Source organism: Mercenaria mercenaria, chromosome 9 (genome assembly GCF_021730395.1).
Source record: "Mercenaria mercenaria strain notata chromosome 9, MADL_Memer_1, whole genome shotgun sequence".
In the NCBI taxonomy this organism is placed as follows: Eukaryota; Metazoa; Mollusca; class Bivalvia; order Venerida; family Veneridae; genus Mercenaria; species Mercenaria mercenaria.
The window spans coordinates 57,145,354-57,157,474 of record NC_069369.1 but is presented as its reverse complement, the minus strand read 5'-3'; the positions used below and the strand labels follow the sequence as shown (position 1 = coordinate 57,157,474).

At 35.2% G+C, this 12,121-nt stretch overlaps 1 protein-coding gene across 1 annotated transcript; it reads left to right on the top strand.

Annotated features, from left to right (window-relative positions):
- The first annotated feature begins 7,761 nt into the window (after positions 1-7,761).
- Positions 7,762-8,997, top strand: LOC123546210 (acetylcholine receptor subunit epsilon-like). Its single transcript, XM_045332404.2, has one exon. The coding sequence runs from the start codon at positions 7,762-7,764 to the stop codon at positions 8,995-8,997; it is 1,236 nt and encodes a 411-aa protein (XP_045188339.2).
- Positions 8,998-12,121: the final 3,124 nt, after the last annotated feature.

Here is a 12,121-nt window from a genome sequence, read left to right as displayed (position 1 = left end):
TGTTTTTAATTCTTGTTACAATATAGGAGACAATTTTTGTTTTATGTTACTGGTTTGTATTCTGGCATGCATGGTTATTAGCTATTGTAAATTGACATGTACAGTCTGTAAAGAACCCTTACCTTTACATGTCATAACGATATGGTTAATAAATTTGTAGTCGATAATGACCTACTGTCTGTTTCGAGAAATGTATTTTTGTTGGGGAGGCTACATTTTTGGAAAATGCCTATTCCTGTTAGATATTTGTTAGATATTTGTCCTCGTTTTTTATTTCGTTAGATATGATATAATCAAACTGTTAAATTCTCAATGAAATAAAATTCATAAATAAAGCTTGTATAACATGATGCTTTTCATTAAAGCTTAGGAAAGTGTAATGTAAACCCTTACACACACCCAGTATCAATTACACTATGATGGCTGCAAACTTGATATGGTTAACGTAACGTGTTGATGGGCAGCGACGAAAATAAATTAGTGCAGTAGCAGCGCCATCTACGTCAACGAATTGCCCAGTTTGTATATTAATTGACATTGTCGACTGCAGTTTGATACATTGACTATTCTCACTTATTAATATTTATAAGTGACTATGTCTTAGACTAATTAACAAAATATCTTGAATGTTTTTTGTTAAACCGTGTATTAGTAGCTGGTGTGACCTATATATCTTATAAAAAATCTTCTGGCTACCTCGCCTAATCGATTTAAATTGTGATCTAAATAATTTCAGGGATCAATCAAATCTCTTAACTAACTGCATACATCTAATAATGTTCAGCTTCACCTCCTGTAGGCTGGAACTGCTATATTTAGTTGAAATTTCTTTCATTGTCTTATCTACAATTTGCAAGCCCTATTGTATAGACGTTCAGCCTATGTTTTCTTAATTGAAGCTTGATGCCAATGCTTCTATATTTATCACTCACTGGATGCGGAGTGATCTCACTGCCGTCTGTCTACCTATTTTTACATTATAACGCGTAGCATTTTGTTGGTGTATGGACCGCCGTAAGAAAAATAGTGAGAAATAAAGATACCTATACCATCTTGTAGATTAAAGTGAGTTAGTTTAGAACGGACAATTCATAAACTTCTGACAAGCATTCAGCTGATCTTAACAGAATTAGTGGCCTGAGGTTCTGTAAATGTCAAAATAGAAGCCTAATTTGATAAAGAATACTGACATAAGTAATCAGTTGACAGTTAGGCTGATAAAGGTAGCTTTTGTACATGTTGGACGCATTTTTCGGAACCAGGTCAAAAATGGTAACATTTTGGAAAATTGGCTATTCTTTTCGCGGATCCAGGTTCGACTATTAGCTGTATATGGACTTCAGAGTCATAAATGAAGGATATTGTTTGTGAATTCTAAGGAAACATGTACATACATGACTTCTATATGCCTTTTCTTTTTGAGGACTTTGTGGTTAATTGGTTCTGTTTAATCTAGAGAAGACTGTCTCCGGTCGTCTTGTGAAAAGTCCAAAACATGGAATTTGCAACCTTACAGAAAGAACCTCTTCTTCAAAACCCTACTACAATGTTTGTATGGATGCGAACATAATAAATACACCAATGAAGTAAAACGAATGGATAAACTAGTATAAAAAAACTGATTTTGGATGATTTTTATCATGAATTATCTAGTTGAGTTTGAAAGAGTTACATTGTGCAATATGTCAGGTTTACAGTATATAGATTGGCCTCGTTATCTAAAATCTGTTAAATGGATTGTCGTTTTAAAAAACCCACTAACAAACTTTGTGTACCTTTGTTTTTGTTGTCGATATATTTTATTTGGTAGTAGTATTGAAACGAGTGACAATTGCTCCATTTAATTTATGTATTACTTGATTAAACAAGTCTTGCAGAAGTAATTCATATTTGTTTAATTTATAGCTAACACTGTATGGAAAAGTCTTTCCCCAGCTAATTGAAATAAATCCAGTGAATGTCTATCTACTGAGAGAACCTTGTGGTCCAGTGTGCATCCAGTGATTGTCAAGAGCCTCATTACCGCCTAAACAATTACCCTCAAATCGATTATTACCATGTGCATCTACAGCCAGTTAAAGAATCATACAGTAACACGCTACAATGTCATACCTTTATTTTGTGTTCTCACCAATGACAAGCTCCATGAGAACCGTGTCAGTAAATAGAACTCGCTGTAGAAACTGACATCTAACTGGAACTTGTTCTAGCTGTTATATCGTAAAGTAAGTACATGTAAGAGATCTGGGACCATTCTAGCGTTAAATGCAAGCACATGAAGCAGAAAATCCAGATCCCGAAAGCTGATGAAACCGCTGTTGTTCGTATCCACTCTTAGAGAGAATTATGGAATTAATGCGGTGTCTTTTTTCCTGGTTCTGTCAGAAAAGTCTCTTAGTGCTTGATCATCGGTTATTATAGCAACTGTCAACTTGATACAAAAACATCCTTTAGAATGCAGAACTTGTTTAAGTTCATATCTGATCAAACGTTTAAAGCTAATGGATTTCTAATAATTTATTCACAAATTCAAGTTCAAGTTCAGGCGTGTAGATGAGCATATGCACACACGTACGGGCGTATTATCATCTATGGTGGCTGATTTCTGCCAGTGTCGTTCTGTCGTTCTGGCACCCCCGCCATAACGAAAGAACGACGTTTTCCTCTTTTGGCGTTGTCTCGTTCTGTCGTTCTGGCGCCCCTGCCATAACGAAAGAACGATGTTTTCATCTTTTGGCGTTGTTTCGTTCCCTCGTTCTGGCGCCCCCGCCAAAACGATATAACGAAGAATGCAACGCGACAGAACGAAAGAATGACGCTTATAAACGGCGCCCTATAAAACGTCGTCTTGGCGTTCTGTCGTTCTGGCGCCCCCGCCACAACGACGGAACGAAACAACGCCAAATGTGAAAATATCGTTCTGGCGTCATGGCGCGTTCCCGTAGAGCATGAGCAGTGTTGTCATATTTTTCGTATTTTGCTTTAGCCCATTTCTACTGTTTCATAAATAGATAGATACACTTTTTCACGGAATCTTTTCACGGAATCCATACAAGTTTGGAAACGTCACCTATCTTCACACTTCATTTCATTCATATCACCCGGTTTTGTTTCAAGCTTAAGTTGAAAATAACAGCGACTTAGCATATATATCCAGCTATAATACTCACGTTATTCAAATTTGGGAAAAAAATAAACATACTAATATAAACGGTGGAAGTTTTTATCTAGTGTTAAATATGTATACGGTCAAATACTTAAAACATCTTAGCCATATTTTTACTCTAATCATAAGTAAATACTTTTTTATTTAATGCATTCATTCTAGCTTTGATGGAAAAGAATAATATCAGAAAACATGTGGTTATATCCAATCCCTTTGTGAACTACATGTTTAAATATGACGGAAAACTGGGTCATCAATTAGCAGCAAACATAATGAACCTTAAGATACAATTTCAAAATGACATTAAATTATATACATATCATAAACATGATAAAATCGGCTAAGACCACAACAACAGCCCCTTAAATATGTCTAAAAATAGATTTTTCGTCGTATGTTTCCGCCACACTCCGTGAAAACCGAAAGTTGCCGAATATGAATGTACGGTACGGGTACGATATGGGGATTAGGAACAACCCAAATGGCGGTCTCCACTTAAAGGGAGCAACTCCGAGTTACTCTGCCGAAACATGACAACACTGCGCATGCTCTACCGGAACGCGCCAGAACGCCAGAACGATATTTTCACATTCGGCGTTATCAATGTATCTGAAGGACTTTCGTTGCTTACCTGACCCAACCTGTCTTGTATAAAAGTTACTCTGGCATTAACGTTTTCAGTCTCAAGGTCAGAGTGACCTTGACCAGAGCTTCACCATCGATGTCAACCAAAACAGAGCCTAGAGTGCAATGGCAAATGTAACACTCTCTATGTTAACTGACTGGAACTAAAGAAGGACTGGCCAGCACTGAGAAAAACTATATAGAAAAGCTAAATTGATTTAATTTAATTTGGCTTTTACGGCGCATAAACCGTATAGGTTGCATGGCACCAAACAGGACTAATCACGGAGATACAGCAAAACCAAGTGTTCAGACCCTATAGGCCACCCCTGATTTTTATGCAAGGGTTAGACAGAGGTTCCAATTCTTTTCCAAACGATACAGGGAAGTAATTGTGTTTGTTTGTATATCTGTCACTTTACTACTTTTTACCTATACACATTCCTTCCCAGGTATTAATTAATCAGAACACCAATACAGAGAAACATGTAATAGATTTACTTTGAAGTGGCATAGACAGCAAAATTTATATTGGCACAATGGAAACAAACTGGTTGTGAAGCTATTTTAGTCATGATTTTTTTTGGTTTCTTTCTTATGTATATGATATAAGCTACTTATAGAAAAGAATAAAGTTGTATAAAAATGGAAAAATATGTGGTTTTTGTTACATTTTTAATATATCCAAGAAATTGTTTCATAAATAGGAATAAAGGATTACATTTCTTTCATGTGTTTTGGAATTTATAATGAATTATAATTATTTGTGTCAGTTATGTAATATCCTAAGTACTTGAGTGACAATTTAAGAAAATTAAACCAATTTGTCATGAAATTTATTCATAGTTTACTTCAGTTCTTGTTCTCGAATGTGAATACCGTGAACACTCAGTGGGCAGAAGTCACCGTGCCGTGAACACTACTCAATGAGAAGTACTCACGGTAACGTGAATACTACTCAGTGAGCAGTACTCACGGCAATGTGAACACTACTCAGTGAGCAGTACTTCCGGTGAACACTACTCAGTGAGAAGTACTCACGGTACCGTGAACACTACTCATTGAGCAGTACTCCCGGTGCCGTGAACACTACTCAGTGAGAAGTACTCACAGTATCGTGAATACTACTCAGTGAGCACTACTCAGTGAGAAGTACTCACGGTAATGTGAACACTACTCAGTGAGAAGTACACACGGTAATGTGAACACTACCCAGTAAGTAGTACTCACAGTGCGGTGAACACCACTAGATGATCAATGTTCTGTGAAAAGTACTCAAGAGCAATGATCACTGAGAAATTGTAACCCCAGCACACTTAGAGTCCTTCCCACTGAACATTTCTCACCACACTAAAAAGGGACACCGTTGTAAAAAGATGTGACCGTGCGACCACATACACGCATCACAGGATCGATGCCCCTTTCTCTAACGAAAAAGGGGCGACATTTTTGTCAACCTACCATATCCCCTTTTGGGATAGGTTATCAGTCAACTATTAAACAAGGCGTTTGAAGAAATAGTTTATATATGGCATCTTTCTTACGTTTAAGCAGGGTAATAGTGTCAATTTGTTTTCAGTTTTGACATTTAAAACCGAATATGATTATATAACTTTTTGGAAAATATGACGATGTTTATTTTTTCAGCTCCTGTAAAACTGATTTATTAGACTTTTAATTATTTCAGTGACATCGTCGAAACGTTTTATAAACGTTTTATAATGTTCTATCAAGGTGCATATATATCAAGTTATGCAAAAATATACTCTAATTTTGTATGCAAATCTTTGCTTGAGGCAATATGCGTACAATAATTGAATAGCATTGAAAACCTGTCTATGGATAAAAGGACATTATCTGTGTCCATGATAACAAATATAAATAAATGTACTAATATACAGAATTTAGAACAATTACCGTAAATGAACAAAATATGTAGCTATTCTGATGTTCTGACCTCATAATGGATAAATCCCTATCCTTGGGGGAATACAAAACATAAGATAGAACTAAAAACTGACCACAGCATTTGTTTTTCATACCTGCATAACTTAAGGAAGGAACTTGTATCAATATGTATCATCTTCTTCAAGTACTTTTCTGTTTACCTGCTTGTAATACGCATACAAAGTCACTCACATTAGTATAAGTACCTTTTACAACAGTTTTATTGTAAAACATCAATAATTGTCATTCTTTGTATCAAATAATCCTTTTGTGTCATTCTTTGAATTCTTTCAAACGGATTTATAACTTCTAATTTTTAAAACTACAAATTAGTGATAATGAATGGGTAAAATTTACTGAATACAGGAGTGGTTTTATAGATAAATAGTGTTTTCCTAAATGCATATGATGACTTAAGGGATTGTTCTTTTCTAAATTTCTAGAAAAAAATAACATTAAAGGCTTTAATAAAATAATTTCATAAAAAGCAACACCAGTATAATGGTTAACAGTTTCATAGCAAAGTTGAGTTTTGTTTCAGGTGTGTAAAAGTTTGCACAACACCCGTCGGTAACTAACAGAAATATTCCTGTCATTTCTCATAAATAGAGAACAAAAACCTTTTCAAAATTTGTTTACATGAACGATACAAACCCATTTACAGTACTTGTCCGAAGTTGATACAGAACTTTAAAAAGCCATTAAAATACTTCACTTTCATTACTAGGTACAAAATAAACAATATCGATACTTGACATTGTGACTGAAAGACTGACGGTTAAAATGCATAGACAGTTGCAGTTAATTGATTTTTGCAAAACGGCAGTTACTCAAAGAGATCAAAGAGATTATTTTCAGATGCAAAGTGAACGATGATTTACTGTAAACGTGACAAATTGCACGATGAAACTATTTAAAATTTTGAAAAATAATGGACTTTCAAAAACTCATTTAACATTAAACAATGAAAAATACAGTTATGGTTCTGTTGTTTAAATCTTGCTATTTTGCTTGATATGTGCTTGATATGCGCTTTCAATATCACAAGAAGTGGTTAAACTATGGGAATTAGGCAGGGGAACGTTCGGCAGGGCGACATTCAGTGGGGCGACGTTCTTTGGATCACCATAACGTAATGGCAGTAATCAGCCACCATAGTCTAAAGGACAATTATTTTACAATTATTCTATTTGGTGACAAGATAAACTACATCCTTAAGTAAATTCTACTTTTAAGGAAGACGGTGCCCCAAACATCTGTATCTGCTATGTAAACCCAAGATCATGTTTACCTAAAATCAAAACGATTGTATACCTCAGTATCTTGAATTTTAATGGGTATATACAGACTTTATCATATTATACAATGTTGCTGAATGTATAGGTAGTTATTATTATTATTATACTAGATTAATAAAGCGCCCTTTTCATGATAAACACGTTCAAAGACGCTTTACATATAGCAAACGCAGCCACACAGGGCGCGGAATTCATCCTCTACTAGTACATACTCAGAGCGATCTGACCAGAGGGACAGAATGAGATAAAGCACCCAGAACAGATAGAAAGAACAGATTTAGATACAGGCGTGCCCGGTTAACTTAGCCTAGCTCTTTGCGAATAGACAGTCTGATTCTTTAACGTGCCCAGTGTATAGCATTGATACACGCGGAGCCGTCTTTCCTGGGAAGAACCAGTACAAGCCTCTTAGTTAGGTGGAAGATACTCAAGAATTACGGATTTGATTAGGAAGTTCAGCATCACAAGTTACGTGCTTACACTGATTTTTGGACCGCATTTTTAATTTGTTTTACGTTACACCAGCGCAGTATTATCAGCATTATCAATAGCCATATTATGCATTTGATTATTTGCGCTTTTACGTCATTTCCGTCACATTCATAAAAGGTATTGACAACCCTCTTAAATATTTCTAAAACCCATCAAAAATAGGCAGAGGACAGAAATTACTGGCATTATTTTCTTGTATAATAAAATTTACAGTTCAGTAAAGTTTTAACCAAAATGGCAGCAGCATATATTGTGATCGTAGCGATGCTTTTGACAGCTTATGGACAAAATAATACATTTTGGGAAAACAAAAGACTTCATAAACATCTTGAGGGAAATATGGATGATAAGATACGACCTCTAATAAATCAGTCCAGTGCTATCGCAGTACTTATTGATGTACATCTTCAAGCTATTCAAGGATTGAATGAAAAAGAACAACAATTAGAATCAACAATAGCCATTGCGTGTCATTGGAACTATGAAACTTTGGTTTGGAACAAATCTGACTTTGGTGGAATAACTGGAATTAACATTTCGCCAAAAGATGCGTGGATACCTGAGCTAGTTCTAAGTAACTCTGTAGAGTCTATGTTTTTGTTGACAGAAAATCGCGAAAATACGAATAATATTGCAGTGATGAGTAACGGAGACGCCACGTGGTTTACAGGTGGACATCTTCGCACGGGTTGTCACATTGACATTACTAAATATCCATTTGATACACAAACATGCACTATAACAATTAGTAAAACAGTTTCAGACAGTGAACTATACATTAGAGCTTCAAGTGAAAAAGTAACGACAGTGTTATATGACGAAAATAGTGAATGGAGTTTGAAAAGGTCAGTTGTAAAGACAAGAGCGCTCTACGAATACATTACGTTTCTTGATATACATATAACCCTGGCACGTCACTCATTGTTCTACACTCTAAATGTTGTCGTACCCGTGGCTCTTTTGTCGTTCATGACAGTGTTGTGTTTTAAGGTACCTGTGGCTAGTGGTGAGCGTTTAAGCTACAGTATGGCGTTGCTCCTAACCTTCGTTGTGTTGCTTAATTTGATTAGTGAATCCATGCCAAGGGTACCTAAACATATATCATACCTACAACTGTATGTAAATTGTCAGCTGACAATAGCCTTTGTCATCACAACTTTGTCAATTATGCTGGTGAACATATCTTATCCAAAGGACGAGGCAGACATCCCCTGTGTTGTAAAACTATACTTCTGGTACTATAATTATCGAAAGAGAAGACAAACTGTCAATCTAGACTCTTCTGAAGAAACTGCAGCGGACAAGAAAAGCGACAGAAAGCCGAATACACAACCGCAGTCCGGCACGGAAACTGTCTCATCCCTTGACAGATCGTCAGTGATCCACCGTATAGAAAATGTTCTGTTTTGGGGTTTCATGGCAATTTTCATATGCTCGACAATTATGTTTTTAATTCTTGTTACAATATAGGAGACAATTTTTTGTTTCATGATATTGGTTTGTATTCTGGCATGCCGAGTAAGATTACTGTAAGGTAAAATGAATAAGCTGTTAGCAATTGTAAATTGACATTTACAGTCCGTAGTCCAAAATGGAGTTCCATGCTGTTGATGAAATCTGGTAAAATGAGTCATATGAGGATGTGGCAGTTATATTTTTTGGCTTAGTTTTATTGCTTAATTTATTGTATTGAGAAAAGATCTAGACCATTTTCATTGTGAATTTCCAGGTATTAGTTTTATTCTTTTGAGAAAATGTCTACATGTAAACGCGTAATTGCTAAACGGCTATTGTCATGGGAGCATTTTTAGAGGGTGATGTTTTTTTCAGAACAGGTTATTTTTTCTTATAATTATGTTACATAACTTGTCAATATTTTTCTGTTTTTTTATAAGAAGACATGTCATACTAAATGACCAAATATGGTTTTCATATCATTGAAATGCTCAAAAGTACTGAAAATGAGGTCTCAAGATTTCATTGTTTATATGAAATAAAGAAGGAACTGAATTGGTAGTATTTCATAAATCTGTATAGTGGACAATGACCTACTATCTGTTTTGAGAAATGTATTTTCGTGTATATGTCTATACAAAGTGTAACGTAGGTCTTTGTTTTTGGGGCGGCTACATTTTTGGAAAACGCCTATTCCTGTTTGATGTTTGTCCTCGTTTTTATTTCGTTATTTCGTTTTATTTCGTTTGATATAATCAAACTGTTAAACTCTCAATGAAATAAAATTCATAAATAAAAACTTGTATAACATGATAATTTTCATTGAAGCTTAGAAAATTGTAATGTAAACCGTGGCTTACGCACTCCCAGTATCAAATATTCCATGATGGCTGCAAATTTGATATGGCTAACGTGTTGCTGGGCAGCGACGAAAGAAATTAGTGCAGTAGCAGCGCCATCTACGTCAACCAATTGCCCGGTTTGTATATTAATTGCCATTGCCGACTGCATGCAGTTAATATCGATTGTAGTTAAAATAAAATAAACATGGTATTGTTCTTGCATGTTCTATATGAAAGAATGTGAATAACTAAAATCACATGAAGAGATATTCTTTTTCTGTTGACTTCTGATTCTTTTCATATAATAACTTCTACATAAAATAGTTCAGATACAAATCTAGAATTTATAAAATTGGCGAATGTGTTGTTGCCCACTTTTGATTATCTGCAACGCATTACTTACAATAATGTGCACTAGAAGTATTTTTTGAAATTATTGTACGTTTTGTATACTTTACATAAAGGAACAAAATGTTTTAATTGTTTACATGATTGATTTCTGAATTCAATGGTGCCATTTGGTATAAAAATAAAATAATCGCCTCTTTCATTATATTAGACAACGATAAAGAAAATTGATACATTGACTATTCTCACTTAAGTGACTATGTCTTAGACTAATTAACAAAATATCTTGAATGTTTTTTTTGTTAAACCGTTTAGCTGGTGTGACATGTATATCTTATAAAAAAAAATCTTCTGGCTGCCTCGCCTGATTGATTTAAATTGTGATCTAAATAATTTCAGGGATCAATCAAATATCTAACTAACTGCATACATCTAATAATGTTCAGCTTCACCTCCTGTAGGCTGGAACTGCTATATTTAGTTGAAATTTCTTTCATACGATGTCTTATCTACAACTTGCAAGTCCTCTTAATTGAAGCCTTGATGCCTATGCGACTATTAGCTGTATATGGACTTCAGAGTCGTAAATGAAGGATATTGTTTGTGGATTCTAAGGAAACATGCAAATACATTATTTCTATATGCCTTTTCTTTTTGAGGACTTTGTTGTTAATTGGTTTCTGCTTAATCTAGAGAAGACTGTCTCCGGTCGTCTTGTGAAAAGTCCAAAACATGGAATTTGCTACCTTACAGAAAGAACCTCTTCTTCAATGTTTGTATGGATGCGAGCATAATAAATACACCCATGAAGTAAAACGAATGGATAAACTATTACAAAATAAAAATCGATTTTGGATGATTTTTATCATGAATTATCTAGTTGAGTTTGAAAGAGTTACATTGTGCCATATGTCAGGTTTTACAGTATATAGATTGGCCTCGTTATCTAAAATCTGTTACATGGATTGTCGTTTTCAAAAACCCATTAACAAACGTTGTGGATCTTTGTTTTTGTTGTCGATATATTTTATTTGGTAGCAGTATTGAAACGAGTGACAATTGCTCCATTTAATTTATGTATTACTTGATTAAACAAATCTTGCAGAAGTAATTCATGTTTGTTTAATTTATACGCAACACTGTATGGAAAAGTCTTTCCCCAGCTAACTGAAATAAATCCAGTGAATGTCTATCTACTGAGAGAACCTTGTGGTCCAGTGTGCAACCAGTGATTGTCAAGAGCCTCGTTACCGCCTAAACAATTACCCTCAAACCGGATATTCCCATGTGCATCTACAGCCAGCAAAAGAATCATACAGTAACACGCTACAATGTCATACCTTTAGTTTGTGTTCTCACCAATGACAAGGTTCATGAGAATCGTGTGTGTAAATAGAACTCGCTGTAGAAACTGACATCTGACTGGAGTCTGGTAAGTATATGTAAGTGGTCTGGGACCATTCTAGCGTTAACTGCAAGCAGAAAATCCAGATCCCGAAATCTGGTGAAACCGCTGTTGTTCGTATCCACTCTTAGAGAGAAGTATGGAATTAATGCGGTGTCGTTCTTTGCTGGTTTTGTCGGAAAAGTCCCCTAATGCTTGATCATCGGTTATTATAGCAACTGCCCACTTGATACAAAAACATCCTTTAGAATGCATGACTTATTTAAGTTCATATCTGATCAAACGTTTAAAGCTAATGGATTTCTAATAATTTGTTCACAAATTCAAGTTCAGGCATGTAGCTGGGCATATGCACCCACGTACGGGCGTATTATCAGTTTTCGATAATGCCGAACTAGGCGTAGGGTAGTGGGAATGGGTAGCCACTTTCTGCACACAGTAAATTAAATTACTGTCAACTGAACAGTGAAAGAAGCACCTCACATTCGTCTTAATTTGCTAAAAAGTAGGAACTTTATTATTCTCAAAGAAAAGTTCTTTGATA